Consider the following 20,881-nt stretch of genomic DNA (forward strand, 5'->3'; position numbering starts at 1 on the left):
TATAATATGGTGAATAAGACTATAAATTCTAACACTGAATGCTAATATTGTGTGCATCTATGTATGATAGATAGAAGAAACAAATAAACTCAGAGTATTGAAAGATATGTATTTGAGCTAAACTTCAGCACCAGTGTTCCAAGAGATATTTTCTTTAAAAATTGTGAAAAATTCAGATTCATCGTGAAACTTTTAATTGTCGATTAAAAAGAGGAACGTATATAAGAAGTATTTATAATTGCTATCAATTTTATCAGGAAGAATTCCTATTTTCTCTAATTTACTATTTATTTATTTTTTCTCAATGTTTGCTCAAGTTCTCTGATACGATCCCTATAAGTGAGAAGCCCCTGGCAGAACAGGACTGGTACCATGGAGCAATTCCCAGAATAGAAGCGCAAGATCTATTAAAACAACAAGGAGACTTCTTGGTGCGAGAGAGTCATGGGAAACCTGGTGAATATGTCCTTTCTGTATATTCTGATGGACAAAGGAGACACTTTATCATACAATTTGTTGATGTACGTTTCCAATTTAGTTTACATGTATATTTTGATGTCATTCATTATGCTATAATTATAGTAAAATAATGAATAGTTTGTGATAAATGCCCATAACATTTTATGCTTAGTACTTAATTTTACTTTTTTCTGAATTCCCTCAATACAGTGTGTCAAAATTCACTAAAATGCTGATCTTATTAAGGACATATGTATTTTAAGGTATTATAAATTAAAAATAGTTGTTATAAATTTAAATTAAATTTAAATGTATAAACATTTAAAATATACATATTTTTAAAGATTTTATTTATTTATTTAGAGAGCACAAGCAGGGGGAGGGGCAGAGGGAGAGGAAGGGAGAGAATCTCAAGCAAACTCCGAGCTGAGCACAGAGTCCGATGTAGGGCTTCATCTCACAACCCTGAGATCATGACCTAACCCAAAATCAAGAGTCCAAAGCTTAACTGACAGAGCCACCCAGTGCTCCAAACATTTAAAATATTTTAAGTTAAACATTTAAAATATTTTAAGTTAAACTTGAACATTAAAGCTATTTTAAATTAAAAACTAAAAATACGATTATCACAATTTTTCCTCTCATGCTCCTGAAATTGACCCTTGAAATTGCTGTCAAAAATGTGCCATGAGAGGGGCACCTAGGTGGCTCAGTCAGTCAAGTGTCTGCCTTCAGCTCAGGTCATGATCCTGAGGTCCTGGGATCAAGTCCTGCATCGGGCTCCCTGCTCAGTGGGGAGCCTGTTCCTCCCTCTTCCTCTACGTAGACCCTCCCCCAGATTGTGCTCTCTCTCGCTCACTCTCTCAAATAAATAAATAAATTAAAAAAAATGTATCATGAGAGATTTTTAAGAAATATGTTATTAAATAGGGATAATGAAATTCCTTAATAAATGGGACAATGATAGTTTGAATTAGCTGTATTATTAATTTAGGTTATTGGCATTAATAAACAATAATAGAGATAGATGAAAAATGTTTAAACTGATTTATTCACATTGTTTCTTCTAATACTAATTTATTTATTGAACTTTAAGTACTGCTAAACTACTTAAGTTTGTTATATTTTTGATTAAGCATTGAACAGATGAAGAGCAATCTCAAAATTTTGTTTAACTTTACCCACGGAGAAATTTTTAGTAATTTTGGTATATGAAGGCCTCTATTTGTCATTTTTTACTCCAGCATTTCAAGTAGTGTGCATTTTCAAGCTGGCTGTCTAAGATTTCATTTTATGTCCAGGCACTGGAATGATACTAATTATCTTACAAAAAGATTGAACCATTATCATTAGATAAAGGTCAGAGGGTTTTAGGTAGATATGTATGTATTAATGTATATATATCTATAATTCTGAGGTGAAATTCACATACCATGAAAGTAACCATTTCACAGTATACAGTGGCATTTCATATATTCACATCTAGAAATTATATTTAAATGAAAATAGATGCCATTCAGATGGGTTAAAAGGAATAAATCCATTAAGGTTTGTATTATAATTTTCATAGCCTTGTTAATTTTGTGTGGTATTCAGACCTCAACTTCAAAATCATATTTTCCTATGTTCGTACATCCAACCTGCTGTTTCTAGTAATATGTCATTCCTTATTTCCTTGGCAAACTCTTTTATAATTTGTATGTGCCTTTAAGTTATGGATGTAGACAAATTCCCTGTTCCAACCTGTGACCGTGCTAGCAATATTTATAAAACGGTATGCGAAGTGTAGAAGGAAAGGTCATAGGTAAAGTATAAACTAAAATTTATGTGAATGTCTCCCTCTATTTTCTAAGCTCTGAAAGTTACTATTTTAAAAATATGTCATACATTAAATAAGACTGAAATATTTCCCTATTACCACTTATAGTTTAAAATGTAACTGTAGGAATTTAAATTAGTATTCTTAGAAACAAAAAGGAAAGGGTTTATTTGCAAATTACCAGTTGTCTTTAATATTTTCACTTTGTTTTAAGTGACTAAAATGAACAGCATAATATATCCTGAAAATAAGACATTGTTGCAGGTTCACATTTGAAGATTTTAGTCAGCTTCTTTCTGTCATTGAAATTTTGCAAAGATCTCTGTTTAGGATGAGAGTGCTTGTATTTCTGTGAATGTCTCAGGTTTTCCACTGCCTAATTTTATTTAGTTAATTCTTACTATATATAATGTTGGGTTCTTCAATCAGTAGAAAAGAGGAGTTTTGATATGATCTAGACTTTTGGGAGAGTTTTTTATTCTTTTTCATTTTGTGTGGGTAGATATTCTGTGAGCTAAAATTAAACCATTTCCTTCCTCATATGCATGTTGCTTGAAAGGGGCCAATAAATGGGGGAATTCATTATCAGATATTTAATGGTTGCCTATTATAGTCCAATCAAGGAGTTTATAATCTAATAGTAGATTATAAAGGCTCTACATAAATGAGGGGATAGGTGTCCTAAGAGGGGAAGACATAAAGAAAGTTGAGATTTTAGAAAATGAGAAAAATACCAAATAACATGAAAAAAGCACTGAACTTGTTATCGTAAGACTTGGGATTCTATCCCAGTTCTGCACTTTAGAAGGTCTGTGGTTTGGAAAGTAATGGAGTTAACAGCCTGTATCATTATTGTGGGAATCAAATCAATAAGTACATGTTTTGTAAGGTGTAAAGTGCTATGCAAATATTAAGCATTTTTACCATTGTTTGATGAGTTTATCTGAGAAAAAATACAAATGTATTTTGTAAGAAATATCCATGTAATTCGAAAAGTTAATTTAAAAAATATCTTTTGGTCTCCATGAGATTTATTTGTGAAATTTAAGTAATAATGAAGGTGTTGTTTTAGAATTTATATATTTAAGTTTGAGGTATTCATCAATCACAAATAATGGTATTTAGCAACATTGTCTCTGTCAACTACAGTGTAGGATGGTAATTATTTTGAAGCTGGGTTTTGTTTTGTATGCATCACACAGTTACTTTTTAACATGTGGTGAAACTCTGCATGCTGTGAACATTATGTGAACATTATGAATGATCAAGATGGACACAGATACTTTCAGTTTTTAAATTTTTTACTATTTTAGCAGAGAATATCTATCTTTTATCTTAACTCTTCAAGCAAGAAGGGTTATACTTTTTATTGGACACTAAATATATTAATTTCATAAAGCCAGATAATATTAAGCATATCTAGGAACATCTGAATCTCAGTGTAATTCTAGTGTTAGTCACCGACCTGTTCCATAGTTACCAGCCTGGGTAGGGTGTTTGATGTAACAGAGTTTGTACCTAAACATATTTAGAGTTTGTTCCTGAAACTGTTTATTTTGTGTCGTAAATGTTGATAGATTTTCATAGAGATTCACATAGCATTGTTCCATTTGATAAGTAAATGTATTTTTGTGTATGATAAAACAAAAATACATGTAGTAAGACAGAAGTACTCCAGAAAGATCTCAATATTAATGGGAAAGTGCCCAGTTATATTTCTCTAATTTATTTATATGACAGGCATTTGCTAAAAACCCATTTTTTTGCAAAGTACCATGTTATTCACTGTAAGGAGATGAAACTAAAAAATGTATGGCCTACTTGTCAGTGAACTTAAAACCTAGTAGGTGAGACATTGGTAGAATTCATGAACAGAGAAATATTAAAGATGCAGAATTAGGGATGATGGAGCCAAGAAAATTTGAAATAACATATGGTGATGAATTAAAAATAACAACATAATAATAAATATTTTAAAATAAAACAAAAAAATCCTCTATATAATGGCATATCATCATCTTTTATTTCTTCATCCATTTATTCAGGAAATACTAATTGAGTGAGTAATGTGTAAGGCCCAGGGATATGAGTCAATAAAACAAAAATAACCCCAAAGTGGAGGTTGTAATTACTCTGTGAAATTGGGTAGCTCAATGTATTAAATCACTGATTCACTCAACAGGTGTTTATTGGATGTCTATTATGTGTTAAGTTCCACTTCGAGCTGGTAGATTTAGTCTCTGCATGTACCAGACAGGTTTACTTTGTTCTGTTGTTGTCACAATCTCTAGGCTCTTTGAACTACATGTATTTTTAAATTCATGCCATGGGTCTTAAGGAAGACTGAGTGAAAGCGAGTAAATCCCAGACTTGTTTGAATGACAGTTGATTCCAAGTTTGTGCCTTATTGTTGTATATTTAGAGTTATTTTAATCACTCTACTCCTATCCTTCAAGGACCCAAGAGAAGGCAATAAATAACTTAAAGTCAAAATAAACTGTCATAAGTTATCATTTTCTGTGTCCCTGACACATGATTAAAGACTTAGGAGACTTTCTTCTTTAACAGTTAAACAAAGCCTTTCCAAAACCTCATTAATATTAATTTCCAGGAAATACTGATTGAGTACTTTTAAGGCCCAGGGATATAATGGTGGAGCTTATAGTCTAGGAGGGAGGCTCGCGGTCACTCATAAATCACACATGTTATATATAATTATAAACCGTAAAGTAATAATTACAAAGCTGTAGATACACATTGCTATAAAAGCTTTTAACTGGCAAACTTAAGGAAGTTAAGTTTGAGACATCTGAAGAATGAGTAAAAGTTAACTAGGAAAAGACATACTGAAACCATATTTCCCAAACTCTCCAACAATCTTTCCTGTGTACTGGTTTAATGAGTTACTTTAAGTATTCCATGTGCCATTTTTATTTGAGAAAGCTAGAGCTTATGTTTTATATTTTCATTTTTAGGTATTTTACCAAAAAAAGGAATGTTTTTTTAGCCTTTTGTTTTTTGTTTAGCTTATTCATCTCAGCTGCTGCTTTCCGAAATCTATCTTGCTTGCTTGCTTGCTTGCTTTTCCTTAAGCCTGCTTGTTCTCAGTTCTTTTTCAGGGGATCTACTCAGGCATATTATTTCAGATTATACATTCATTGAATCCCCTTCTCATTTTTATGTGTGTATTCTGCCCTGTCTAACTTCTTTGTATAATAACAGTACTCTGGAAGTGTGTATAGAAACAAAATCTGATTCTGTTTTTTTGTTTTTCATCCATATGCCTGATTGATTCTTAAGTAGCACAGTGATAACTCAGAAACAAATTCTAGATGTAGCAAATGTTTTCCTAACACCATCTTCTGCGTTCAGTGTATATTCTTTGAGATTTTTTTTGATATATTCTAATTATAGGCATCTATATAATTTATAAAATTTGAGTTATATCATATTTTTGTTCATACTTTTATTTTAATGACATATTACATGATACATAATCGTGTATTACAAATGACAACAAAATGATCTTCATAGAAATTTGCAAAAATTTATACTACTATTTTTTATTGCTTCTGTTGGAATTCACTTAAGAGATCATTAGTAGCAACCTTAGCTCCAAAGAAAAGTGTCTGATTTAAAGATTAGTCTGGATTCTCTCTGTTGTATTATTGCCAAAGCTATGTAGAAAACTTAAAAAAGAATCCATTTGTATGTGAACCAAACCTCATGTCATCTGAGCTACAAGAAATTTACACAGATTTGTAACAAGGTCAGATTATAATATTCGGAATTTTAAGAGTATCACGAAACAAGTCCTCAGCAGTTTTTGTGAATGTGCTACTTTTGACCTTAGCTTGAGCCTTAGCTGAACTTTTTAAGCATATGTCGTCTTAGCATTGTTTTTAGATTCGTTACTGTATCTTCATTGATAAAGTGAGTTAACTGGTTTTGCGCAATTTAGGACTCTGAGAACTTCACTGATGTTGAACTGATTGCTTTAGAAGGATAATTGCTAGAAAGCAGTTTCTTATTTCATCCCATGAAGTAAGTACTGCTGCTTGTATCACTCACTGTCTTCATCATGATTACTATGTCAGTGGAAGAAAACTCTCTTTAACTTAAAACCTAGATATGTTCTTAAGTGAAAATTCCCATTATTCCATTCACTGTTTCAGAGGTGTGTTAGAATTTTATATAAGACATTGTATTATGATACTAGTGGCTGATCTGAAATTTGATTCTATGTAAATTTATCATGTTACTTACTTTTTATTAGACATTGTACTCCAGTGTGTTGAGTTTGCATGAGTGTGTGTTTTCAATATTCATTTCCAAGTTAAGTTATCTGATTTGTCTCTTTAGCTTCACGGTCATTTTATATGCATTATATTTCATTTATTCGTACATGTTTATAGATCCAGGCAATACATGCCAGTCACTCTTCTAGACCATGGTGATACTGTAATGAAATGGATCAAATAATCCTAAAATTTGTATGGAACCAGAAAAGACCCTGAATAGCCAGAGAAATGTTGAAAAAGAAAAGTAAAGTTGGTGGCATCACAGTTCCAGACTTCAAGCTCTATCACAAAACTGTCATCATCAAGACAGTATGGTACTGGCACAAAAACAGACACATAGATCCATGGAACAGAAGAGAGCCCAGAAATGGACCCTCAACTCTATGGTCAACTAATCTTCAACAAAGCAGGAAAGAATGTCCAATGGAAAAAAGGCAGTCTCTTCAACAAATGGTGTTGGGAAAATTGGACAGCCACCTGCAGAAGAATGAAACTGGACCATTTCCTTACACCACACACAAAAATAAACTCAAAATGGATGAAAGACCTCAACGTGAGACAGGAGTTCATCAAAATCCTAGAGGAGAACACAGGAGAACACAGGCAGCAACTTCTTCGACCCCAGCCTCAGCAACTTCTTCCTAGAAACATTGCCAAAGGCAAGGGAAGCAAGGGCAAAAATGGACTATTGGGACTTCATCAAGATAAAAAGCTTCTGCACAGCAAAGGAAACAGTCCACAAAACCAAAAGACAACCGACAGAATGGGAGAAGATATTTGCAAATGACATATCAGATAAAGGGCTAGTATCCAAAATCTATAAAGAACTTATCAAACTCAACACCCAAAGAACAAATGATCCAATCAAGAAATGAACAGAAGACATAAACAGACATTTTTCCAAAGGAGACATCCAAATGGCCAACAGACACATGAAAAAGTGCTCACCATCGCTCGGCATCAGGGAAATCCAAATCAAAACCTCGATGAGATACCACCTCACACCAGTCAGAATGGCTAAAATTAATAAGTCAGGAAACAACAGATGTTGGCGGGGATGCGGAGAAAGGGCAACCCTCCTACACTGTTGGTGGGAATGCAAGCTGGTGCAGCCACTCTGGAAAACAGTATGGAGGTTCCTCAAGAAGTTGAAAATAGAGCTGCCCTACAACCCAGCAATTGCACTACTGGGTATTTACCCCAAAGATACAAATGTAGTGATCCGAAGGGGTACGTGCACCCCAATGTTTATAGCAGCAATGTCCACAATAGCCAAACTGTGGAAAGAGCCAAGATGTCCATCAACAGATGAATGGATAAAGACGATGTGATATATATGTATACAATGGAATATTATGCAGCCATCAAAAATACCCCCCGAAATCTTGCCATTTGCAACAACGTGGATGGAACTAGAGGGTATTATGCTAAGCAAAATAAGTCAGTCAGAGAAAGATGTGTATCATATGATCTCACTGATATGAGGAATTCTTAATCTCAGGAAACAAACTGAATATTGCTAGAGTGGTCGGGGGTGGGAGGGATGGGGTGGCTGGGTGATAGACACTGGGGAGTGTATGTGCTATGGTGAGCGCTGTGAATTGTGTAAGACTGATGAATCACAGACCTGTACCTCTGAAACAAATAATACATTATATGTTAAAAAAAATTAAAAAGATAGTAGGAAGGGAAAAATGAAGGGGGGAAATCGGAGGGGGAGACGAACCATGAGAGACTATAGACTCTGAGAAACAAACTGAGGGTTCTAGAGGGGAGGAAGGTGGGGGGATGGGTTAGCCTGGTGATGGGTATTAAAGAGGGCACATATTGAATGGAGCCCTGGGTGTTATACGCAAACAAGGAATCATGGATCACTACATCAAAAACTAATGATGTAACGTATGGTGATTAACATAACATGATAAAATAAAATAAAAAAAAAAAGAAATGACAATAAATTTGACAGACCAAAAAAAAAAAATCTGTATTTAAAGAGATACAAGGAATGTTTTTATTCTTTTTTGGGGGAAAAAAGCCAGCTAATTATCACACCACTGGAGCCACTTGTCATCATCAATGAATTTGGAATACTTGCCTCTTTTATAAAATAAAAATAGACATTTTTTCTAAGAAAAAAAGCAAATGTAAAAATTGATCACCTCATGAGCTTACATTCTAGAGAAGATAGGCAATAAACAAGAAAAATAAAATATGTATGATATTAGATGGTGGTAAGTTCTGAGGAGAAAAATTTAATAAGGAAAAGGAGATAAGAAATTTAGTTGTGGTGAGAAAATGGGGAATTGAATATTGTATAGAGAAGAGAAAACCTCACTGAAAAGGTGACTTATGCTGAAAGACTGGAGCAAGTAAGGGAGCCATTATCCATATGGCCATCTGAGGAACTATTCAAGCAGCAAATGTCAACTCCCTGACTAAGGAGTATATATAGTGTGTTTTACAACAAGAAGGAAAGGAGTGTGGCTGGAGGGAATTGGGGGTGGGGGTAGTGGTAAGAGAGATGACAGAGGACAGATTATGTAGAGTCTTATAGACCATGGTAGAGACTTCGGCTTTTATTCTGAGGGAGATAAGAATATAGCAAAGTAATGGAATTATCTGTAACAGGATCTACTGATACTATGTTAAGAGGAGATTGAAGGAATCAGACAAAGGGAGTAACAGTATATAAATTTTTAACTTTATGGAGGAATGCATTGTCAGTAAATATTGACTAACAGAACTGTATCTATTTAAAGTGTATAACGTGATGGTTTGATATACATTGTAAAATGATTACCAGGATCAAGATATTTAACACCTCACAGTTAAGAAAGTTAAATACTTTCTTGTGTACATGATGAGAATGCTTAAGATTTACTCTCAGCAACGTTCAAGGATATAATACTGTATATTTGGTTGAAATATTACCATTGTTACTATGTTACTAGATGTTACATTTCTATAACCTTTTACATTTCTTTATTTCTTAATCAATTTAATATAAGAATGCCTTCCAGGATAGCTGATTATTTACAGATAATGATTATCCCTTGAGAAAATGTGATTTACACTTTAAGGTATTCTTTGGAAAATGTTTCTTTTCCTATATCTGGGTTTGGAATTATTTTTCTAACCCAAGGATTATTATTGCTTTGGTGATTTAATAATTGAGTGTGTACCGTGTGCCATATTCTGGGCACAGGGATTTGCATGTTGACACTTGGTCAGGCCTCATATTTACTCTTTAAGAAGATCCAAATATTGTTTGTTTCACCAATGAATAAATGGAGACGCTGAGACAACTTGCTGAGCACATTGCATGCCTAATAATAGATTAGCGTCTTCAGTAAGAAATATTCTTAACATCGTTGTTAATATATCATAGTAGGTCTGGCTGCTATATACAAAAATTCTCTAGGCAGTTTATTAACAATTTGCCCTGACTTGACTCTAACGCAAACTGCCTTGAGTTAAATTATATTCTATGGTTAGTTTTATAGTCAGCTAACTCCTGTTTGACCCTCACTTGATAAAACAAATATCCATTTAAAGGTGGTCTATAAGTTGAATTTTGGTGAATTGAATCTTATATATGGAAAAGGAGCTTTAATTTTTTTAATCTTTTAAGTATGAAAATAATCTTCCAGTAATAAAAATAATATCCAATTTTAGGTAATTTTAAATGTCTTATTTCTTAACATAGAGTTTTCTTAGAGCATATTCATGTTGGTGTCTGTACATATCACCTATATAGGTATGGGTGAGCACTTTGTGAACAGTCTGATAGAGGTTTTTAATACATTACATTGCATTCCAGTGCTTCCTGCATTGAAAAGTATGGCCAATAAGATATTTTTTATTTGCTAAATTTACTGCTTTCAATTTATTCATTTGATAAGCGACCTGCATGCCTATTTGAAATATGAAGACACAGAAAAGAGGTTGTGGCAGAGTTTGAGAAAATGTTACTTATCTAATATTATAAAACCACAAAGTGCAAGATTTGAGCATGCTGATATTTGCAGTTTTGTCACTGTGCATTTTATTTCTTTGTCAATGGTGTGTAAATGACTAGGTGCTTTTGGTGAAAGAATAATACATGAATAACCCCATAAGAGAAATACCAATTACTACTATATTGGTAAGTAGGAAATAGTGATCATCTGAGGTGTTCTTCAAATATGTATCATTATATTGGATATAATATAATAGCTTCAAGCTTTTGATGTTATTTTTGATCTTGGAAGTTTTATCAGATGTGGCATATATGTAAATATTATGTAAATGCATTGCTTGTTTATTAAGTCAAATGTATCTCATGCTTTATTTCCTTTGGTTATCACTTAGCAAAATGCATTCCAGGTCTTTGTTAGTTTTTCATTTTCTTCCTTCATTTCTTTCTCTTTTTTAATGGTTTCAAGTATGTTTAGTCATTATAAAAATTAATTTCTTGATGGAAAGTTAAAATTTTTCAGCATGTTGGAGTTTTATTTATCTATTTATTTTTACTCTCACCATCTTAACCATTCAGTAGTATTATGTACATTCATACAATAGTTTTTCTTAGTGGATCTTAATTTATTGCTGAACGTGGTCTTGCTGAAGCAGTGTCTTCATATTCATTCTACTTTATTGTTCTTTCTCCAGAATCTATATCGATTTGAAGGCACTGGTTTTTCAAACATTCCTCAACTTATAGATCATCACTATACAACAAAACAGGTCATCACTAAGAAATCAGGTGTAGTTCTGCTGAATCCTATTCCTAAGGTAAGTGCATTTATGTGTGTATACACACATACACACACACATATATTTTAAATGTGAGTTAACATTTACCACAACAAATAAAGTTCTTACATTATTTATAAAAGCTTGGAAACAAAAGGGCCTTGTGATTACCACTCGTACTAATGTTGAAGCATAGCATTTCCTTGGTTTTATTAAGATGGGTTGCCTTTTTATTCAGTGTTTGCTGGGTTACAAATGGTCTATTCTTTTTTTTTTTCCTTCCCAGTTTTCCTTAAAAGACTTAACACTTTTTTTTTTACTTTATAAGATTCAGACTTTGAGTTGAGTTTATACAAGATTTTAAGATGTAGAAGTCAAAGAATATGTCCAGCCATTAAAAGTAAATTAGAATTTTAATTTTGGATGTTAAGTTTACAATGTATTATGAGACATTAGAAGTTTTAAAAGCTACACTATTTTTCTCAAATATGGTAAATCCTAAGTTTCTTATGTGGAGCCGGCAGGTAACTAGCTGGGTGAGAGATTGTTCTAGGTAATTTTTACCTCCGAGATCTAGCACAGAACACATTACTTTCAGGTGCTTTAGGATATTTGGGAGGTAAGGAATGGGTATGAAGATGGCTTGTGTTTTAAGATAAATGCTGTGGGGCCTGGCCCAAAGTGGAGCAACGGAGCTGGCTTGGCTTCTGAGTACTTTTGCTGTTTCAGAACTTGAACTGGGGTGGTTAAGAGTCCTTTTCTTTGAGGCCATCTACTATGAAGAACAGTGTAGCCATAAACAGCCAGAAAACCTGGCAGGTTAATGTCTGCTAATTCAATTTTTATATATCTAGGGATGACTTTTAATATGAAGCAAGTGCTATTCCCAAGAATGCTAATGTGTAATCCAGATTCTGCTAAAGAAATTAAAAAAAAATCAAAACAGCTGTTATACTATCCTTTGTTAGTCTACAACATAATGTCTATATTTGTACTTACATTATATTACTCAGTCATTACTGAGGGGCTGAGCCTTAACATTGCTTTCACAGAAGATTTTGACTGTCAGTTGCTAAACACTAGTTCTGTGGGTAAGAAATTGGCCTTCTTTCACAATTTTCTGGAATTATAAGATTGGCTCATTTCTTCATTTATATTTTTCCATTTGCTATTTCCCCCATTTTAACTTCAGAAAACTATATAAAAATTCTCTGTTAGTTTGAAATAGGTTGTCCCATTTTTCTCCAGTAAAACAGAGAAGTCTGTCAATGTTTCCTCTTCCATAAATGAATAACTGCTGTTGTTCTGCAGAATTCTAGGAGTTCTTTCCTTTGATTAAGGTGATCTATGCCTGTGGCTTCATTTACTTACTTATATAGCAGAGGCTTACAAATTTATATTCCTAACTTACATTTATGTCTTTCCCAAAAGACAAAAGAGATTTTTCTACTCTTTACCTAAAACTGAGTTTATCACCTTTAACTCCAAAATTTATTCTTCGTTTTTTAGTGTATGGCACAAGTTTTCCCCACTATTCAAAAGTAGAGTGTTCCTATGAAACCTTTTATAAGCCAAAATGACATAAAGCAAAGAAGCAATTACCATTTCACAAAAGTGAAAGTCCTCTTTGAATTTCTTTTGGTTAGAAAAAACAAGTACTAATATAAGTCTTTGGTAAGAGCAGAGTGGCATAAAGCAAACTTTTGGTTAATGGGGGAAAGCTATACCACCAAATACTTAGCTGCTCAAACCATAAATGTATGGGTTGTCTTGAACCTCTCCTCTACCACTACCCTCCCTCTATCACTATAAGTGACAGGAGTTTTGTATCCTTACCTGTACATGTAAAAGTATGAACTAAAGTATAATTCCAGCATAAAATAAAATTCAGCACAGTGAAGATACTTTTTACCCATGTTAGGTCAACAAGATATGCAACTGGGTTTTCAGAGATATTGATATCCCAGTTTACAGCCAACCAAATATTTGCATTTTCTACTAGCTGAGCCAGGTCTAAATTGAGAGACCAAAGCCATATAAGAGGCACATAAAAATGCAGATCTGGGCTTGAATAAGAATATATAATTTCAAATAAAGCTATATCCTTCTCTATATAACGTTTTCCATGAAATGAGTCTAGATAAATGGAAAAGATTCTGTGGACTGTTACATGGTCAATTATTCTCTTTCTCCCAAACCCCTAACACTGGCTGTGGAGCTGATTCTCTCATCATTTTATATAGCAATAGCTATGAAAATAACTGTAGACTGAAAGCTATAGAAGATTAAGGAGCTATGTATGATTGTTTTATGAGGTAGAAATTTGAAGTTTATCTAGCTGACTATTAACCTGATCTAAAGTACTGGTATTTGAAATATGCAGATCATTATCTGTTTGTTATAAATATTGTTATGCATGTTATTTAATGAATCATTATGCTTTTAAAAGAAAATCACAAAGCAGAGGTTGTAAAAGACAGTTTTCAATTATGAGTGAAGAACAAATTGATACGGATTTTATTATGGTGGTATTATCTGTTATATATCTTCCTTTGAGAAATTATTTATACTCATAACAGGAATCTATTTCTTGATTTGATTTGTGTAAGAAGTTAATGTCTTTGACCACATAATATGCTGTAAAACATCTCATTTCCATCTTGCCAGACTTCATTTTTAGCCTATGTAAAGAATGCTATTTTGGTCTCAATATAATTTCTGTTTATAGCAACTTACTGCTCACTTCCTATTTCTTTCTTTCTTACCTGTGAAAATACAAGTATATCATCATAATGCCTAACTGGAGGACACATTGGCCAAAGGATTCCCTTTCCTATCTCCAGAAGTACAGAAAACTAGACAATCTAGGATTAGGATTTATTTAACTTTCTCATGATAATAAAACTAGTGGGTGCCCAAGCCACCCCTCCCTCACCCTCCACGGGCTCATTTCTCCTGCGCTGCTTCCCAAAGCCTGTGAAAAGGTATGGAAGATGCAAGCCATTGTTTTAACCAAGGGTTATTGATCACCCAGCACCATCGTTCTTATGTTAGGAAGCACACTGGATACGCACAGGGCCTGTTCTTTACTGAGTCAGTTTCTGTTCCAATGTCACTTCACCACAGAGGCCTTTTCTGACTACCTGGCGTGAAATAACCCCTTACGCCCTTTTGTTCCCCTCTTCCCCTCTTAGAATCTTTTTGCTGTAGTTGTGTTTACTTGCAATTACTTCACGTGATGTAGTTGTACTTGTGTGTCTTCCTCAAGTGGAATGTAAATCCCTAAGGGCCAGCATTACATTTAACAGTTAGAGCAGCTGTAGCGCCAGTGCCTAGACCCGGGCTCACCTGTAGTAGGAGTTCAGTAAACGTTTGTTGAAGTGCTGAATTGCTAGAAACCAGCTACCTGCTGAGCGTTTGATAGCACTATCTCATTTAACCCTTACATATTCTTAGGAAGTATTATAATTACCCCATACAAGATTAATGTTGTTTTTAACCTCATACAGTGTTATGAATGAGGAGCTGAAGCTTAAAATCCTAAACAATTTGCCCAAGATAACACAACAGATAAGACACAGAGCTGAGATGAGAGCCTGTGTTCTTACCTCCTATGTGTCTGGACTGTAGAGCCTAGACTTCAGAGACTAGAATAAACTGCTTATTTTAAGGAACAAGGGTGTGGGTTTAAGGAAAAGGAAGTATCTTTGATTCCATAAAATGTTAAATTGAAGAAGACTGTAACATATCAAAAACTGTGCCACAAGTCTTTATGAAAGGAAAATCAATAAACAGTAATATTGGGTGGCAAAACTAGGATTTGAGGTTAAATATAGGGCTTGATAAAATTTAGTTAAGAAAGACACCTAGTTCAACTTTAACATTTAAATGGTAACTTGAAAGTTTATTTGCCTTGTTAAGTTTGATACTGCTTCAGACTTAGCTGTTTTTTAAAAAGAAATATCTTTCAGAATGGAAATTAAAGTTCATGAATAAATTCAGGTGAGTTAGGCAATGAGCCATTAAGTTGAACTTTAGACAAATGACTTGCCTGCCAACTTAAATCAAGTACTTGTGGCTTTTCATCAGAATTTGGTGCAGGATGCCAGAACAGTAGAGGTAGATTTTTGCAGAGAGGAAGTCTCTCTGTGACAGGTCTGAGGCAATCGCTTTCATGTTGGACACATGCAAACGAAGAACACTTCATACAAGAGAAAGTTGTACTCTTAACTAGGTCTTCTCTTCATGCTGTTAGTTTCGGATCACTTAAAGACTATTTCACATAGCTTGTTGAGTAACATAGCTTGCTTTGTCCAGTATTACTGTTTAATGATTTTCCTTTTATAGAGGCTTGTGATACAGTTTTTGACATGTTGAAGTCTTTTTCAATTTAACGTTTTATGGAATTAAAGAGACTTCTTTTTCCTTAAATCTATACCCATGTTCCTTAACTATGTAATTAAATTATTAACATAATTTAAAATTTTAGTAAAAAGAAGACTGGAAAATATATGTGATTCACTATTTATTCACTCAGGAAATATTTACTTAACACACACTCTCTGCTGGCCAGTGATCTATATTATGTCAGAGTGCAGTAAATGCTACAAAAATGAAGCCTATCAAGAAGATAATGACCTGGGTGTGATGATGAGGTCAGGGGTTGGGTGGTGTGTGTGTGTGTGTGTGTGTGTGTGTGTGTGTGTGTGTGTATGTAGGGGCAGCTGCTTATTTAAAAAGCATTGTGATCCAAGAAGTCCTCCTAATGAATTTTGAAGAGAAACGTGAACCAAACCAAGGACTTCTCTGTATGGTTATATGCAGGAGTAATAGTAAAAGTCTTTAAGAGCACAGCATGATTACTGGCCTATGAGAACAGATGCCAACTCCAAACCGCTAGAGCCATGCTGGTGTTGATTGGCTGAATATCTTCCATGAGTGTCTGGGGAAAGAGTGTTCCTTGGTATAACTGAGGAGCTGCAGAAGCTAGTGTGGCAGGAACAGCGTGGTCAAATGGAACAGTGTTTGGAGGTGAACACAGATTTGGTTTAATTTAATAACATGTATATTATCTTAAAAGGTCAGTTGTTTATTATATAATTTAAGAAATTCATTTGAGTAGAAGCTCAGTGTAAAATTTTATAAGTTCTCATAGTGAGTCTTCTCAAAACAAAAGGTTTAATAGTGCTACTGAATTTCAAGGGAGTATTTTCGCAGTAATATGGCCATCTAAATAAATTAGAGTAAAACCCATGTTTTTAATTTCTAAGAACTTTTCTCCCCAGCCCATTGTTTTTTTTTTAATTTTTGTTTTGCTGTTTTTGGGGGGTTTTTCTCTGCCACGCTACCAAGCAGTTAATTCAGTTCTGACACTACTTGGAGATAGAGTCAGATCCCATAGGTTAAAGACTCAGTTCTACAGGACTGCCCCCCTCCTCTGCCCAACTTCAGATGCCAGTCTTAACTCCAGGTTGTCACCTGTGCTTCTGATGTCCTGGTGATAGATTTGAGATTCCAACAACTCCCTCTTTAGGTTCAATTAATTTGCTAGAGTGTCTCACAGAACTCAGAAAAACATCTACTTAGTAGATGCCCAGATTAATATGGTGAAAGTACGTAACTCAGGAACAGCCAGATGTCAGAGATGCATAAGACAAGGTATGTGGGAAGGGGAACGGCACTTTCTTGATTTCTAAGGGTACAACTGTCCCCAAATTCCCACACTCTTACCGACTTGGAAACTCTCCCTACCTCTGGGTTTATATGGAGACTTTATTCCATAGGAATGATTAATTAAATCATTGAGCACTGGGGCTTGAACTCAATCTCCAGCCTCTCTTCTCTCCCTGGAGGTCAAGAGAGTGGGACTGAAACTCCCACCTCTCAAATCACAAGGTTAGCTTTCTAGCCCTATCCTTAGGTTACCCAGCCATCATCATTAACATAACAAAAGACACCTTTATGGCCCTCAGCACTTAGGAATTTCCAAGGATTTTTGGACCTTTTTGCCAGAAAAGGAGACAAAGACAAAATATAATTTCTTATAATAAATCATAATATCACAGTCAGTAGTATTATTTTAGGAGGCATCTAGCTAGCTGGGCTTTTCCAGTTAATCCTCTTATGCTGTTCATTTGTATGGAATTTTTAAAATCTGAAGATAAATGACTTTTTTTCTCTTGAAAATGAGATATAGCATGTCAAATTAGATTTCCAATTATGGAAACCACAGTTTGGGGAAAAAAGTTCTGATATAGAATGCTTGCTCTTAAGATTCCTATTTAATTGCCTCTTTTATTTTTATTTTTTGCTTTTCTATTTTTATTTATTTTATTATGTTAGTCACCATACAGTACATCATTAGTTTTTGATGTAGTGTTCCATGATTCATTGTTTGCATATAACACCCAGTGCTCCTGGTGATGGGTATTAAGGAGGGCACGTATTGCATGGAGTAACTGACTCTTTTAGATCAATTATTAGGTCTGTTAATAGTGGAAGAACACAAAAAATTAGAAAATGTCCTCAGGATAAATTCATCAAGAATACATAAATCTCCATGTGGACCTCTGAATTGAGCAGAAGGAATCCAATTTTAAATGCCAATTTTTACCACTCCCAACCATGTGATCTGGGACAAGTCAACTGCCTACAGTAACCCTATGTGGTTGTTGTAAACATCATGTAAGAAAATCTCTGTGGATATATGTTGGAAACCGTAAAATACCATATTCTTACTTCTTTAAAAACTTTTTCACATGACAAATAAATCACAACATGGCAAATTTGGAAGATTTTAAATTATGAAGGAAGGAAAAAAGACATTTGTTGAGTGCATAGTCTGTTGACAACACTCCTATTATTTTATTAAATCTTTACAACAACTGTGAATTGAGTATTATTATCCTCATTATTAGGTGAGGAAAGTCAGAGATTGTAATTTACCCAAAATCATATTTCTTGTAAGTTTTCGAGGTATGTCCTGAAACTTATTCAGTTCTATTTATCATCTTTTTACTATAACCTCCACTAGCATTAATTATAATCTACAGTCTCAGTAATGTCAGTAGTTTAACAACAATTTTTTTTCTATATTCCAATATTCTAGCACTAGGAATTAACAGTGAACTTGACAGTTATGGTGTCAAACTTTATGAAAATTAGTCCAGCGGGAACTATATAGCATATTGTGCTAAGGGAGATACAGGGTAATATTGAAATATTCAGCCTTTAGTTAGCATAGTGTGGGAAGTCAAATTAAACTTGGATTTTAGGCTTGATCCATTTAATAAAATAAAAGAACCTGTCACAGCACATGTAACATGTTAGACTGACTTTCAGTTTCTTATCTCAAACTTTACCAGCAGTTATTTTGAGGAAGAGCAATGTTAGACTCAAAATTAATAGGCCCTGGAGACCACTAATGTTCTTTAAATGACCTCTCAGGAGTATTTTATCCATAAGCCTACCTCATACTTTCTTAAATATTATGATTTTTTTCATTCTAAGGAGCTCAGTTTTTCAGTAATCATTCCATATATTTCTTATTTACCTTGTAAATATTTTAGGGATGATGGGAATAGGTAGATGAGTCCCAAGAGGTTAAAATAATAACTCACTGGAATTTTTTAAATGCAGGTAGAAGGGCAGGATTTGTTATTTATAGCAGAAACATTGCCCGAAGTATGTCATTTCATCACTTTAAAGTATTTGTGAAATGTTTCTATGTGCACGGACTCAGAGAAGCATGTAGAAACATATAAGAAAATGTATAAGAGGATTTCTGGCATGAACATGGTTGCATGACTTAGCATTTTTTACCCTGTTGCCTGCTGGAAACCATAGCAAAGAGAAAACAAAAGTAAAATATCCATAAACTGCATTTTTCATGAAACTAAGAACTGTATATAATTCACCGACTTCAAAGTACATGTCGCGGTAGCCAACCTTAGACTGGGCAGAAGTTGTATAGCACAAAGTTAAGACAGATCAGATAGCCCAGCTGCCGTAGATCTTACCAAGCTCCAGCAAAAATACCTTTTAAAAGAGGAATTTACCCTGAAGTTCTCGGGCTATATTCCTTGCTTGCATCAATGAATGTGGGAAATGGGTGGGGAAAATAGAATTTTACATATAACTTAGTGATGCAGCCAAAGCTGCACTCAGAAGAAAATTTAGAGACTTAAATACTTGCATCATAAGACAAAAAGTGAAACAACTGAGTGAAGCATTTAACTCAAAAAATTAGGAAAACAAGTCCACAATTAAATAAAAGAAAGCAGAAAGAAAGAATTAATAAAGATAAAAGCATAAAGGGATGAATGAGAAGAAGAGAAAACAATATTTGTATGTATATAATAATTGCTTTTAAAAAGATCAGTACATAATTAAAAACATTTGTCAGTTTAATCAGGGAAAACATGTACCACAAAAGTACCAATCTCTTTAATATACAAAGAGCCTCTAAAAGTTGTTTAAACCTAAAGAGAGAGAGACAATCAAATAGAAAAATTTATAATGGCCCCGAGGGGATAGTTCAAAAAAATAAAAATACAAATGGCTTTTAAAGATACGGCAGATAATTGCTTCACTCAGTGGAATAAATGGAAATTAAAACTATAATCATTTTTTTACCTATTACATTGGCATAAGCTCACAGTTTAATAATTTACTTTCTTGGCAAATATGTGCAGAAAGCCTCTTAGATACTTTGCTAATGAGAGTATAAATTAGAAGAATCTCTGTAGACGGCAAATTGGCAAAATCTATCAAAATTATAACATGTATATGCCTTTGACTTAGCATTAACAATTCTACAATCTATTCTTTAATTATATTTGTGTACATATGAACTGGTGTCAGTACAAGGCTAGTCACTGAAGCATTGTTTGTAATATTAGGAGATGGGAAATAATTGAAATGTTCATCAGTAGGTATCTAGTTAAATGAACTATGGCATCTTATCCAATGGGATACTATAAATGAGGAAGCTTTCTATGTACTCACTGGAGACAGCTCCAAGGTGCATTGTTAATAAAAGAAACTAAACTATAAGGCAGAGTTTATGTTATGTTATCTTTTGTATAAAAAGTATGGGGAGTATAAGATTATATGTCTGAATTTGCTTTTTTAATGATAAAAAATCTTTAAAAATATACTCAAGATGCTAATTCTAATGATGATGATGTCTAACAGAGGATACACGATTTGGTGGGTTTGAAATCAGCAGCAGAGGTTTAAGGGAAACTTTTAACCATTTACATTTATTTTATTTTACTGTTTAAATTTTATTTTTTGAAAACATTGTGAATGTTTTATCCATTCAAAACTTAAATTAAAAAATATTTGAAACTATGATACCTGCCCTCAAGCAGTTATAATTTTTCAGGGAGATGCTTTATTGAAAAATTATTGTTAAAAGGATAAAATAATCATGTTACATGTTGTTGAAGTAGAAAAAAAGAATTTATAAAGTAGTGTTATGGTATTATCCCATTTTTAAAAAATGAAATAGACATACAACATAGAAAATTTATGTATATACATATACAAAAAAGTTGAAAGACTG

General features: G+C 33.7%; 1 protein-coding gene across 7 annotated transcripts in view; it reads left to right on the forward strand.

Annotated features, from left to right (window-relative positions):
• Positions 1-20,881, forward strand: part of FER (FER tyrosine kinase) — a 457,408-nt gene that overhangs the window by 218,889 nt on the left and 217,638 nt on the right. For all 7 annotated transcript variants that reach the window (XM_073888931.1, XM_025866872.2, XM_073888926.1 and 4 more), the window contains 2 exons: positions 318-521; positions 11,230-11,352. In XM_073888931.1, coding sequence (XP_073745032.1) covers positions 318-521; positions 11,230-11,352 — 327 coding nt within the window. The remainder of the gene's footprint in view (positions 1-317; positions 522-11,229; positions 11,353-20,881) is intronic.

Source organism: Callorhinus ursinus, unplaced genomic scaffold (genome assembly GCF_003265705.2).
Source record: "Callorhinus ursinus isolate GAN/ISIS: 27379988/994484 unplaced genomic scaffold, GSC_fseal_2.0 scaffold3, whole genome shotgun sequence".
Taxonomy (NCBI): Eukaryota; Metazoa; Chordata; class Mammalia; order Carnivora; family Otariidae; genus Callorhinus; species Callorhinus ursinus.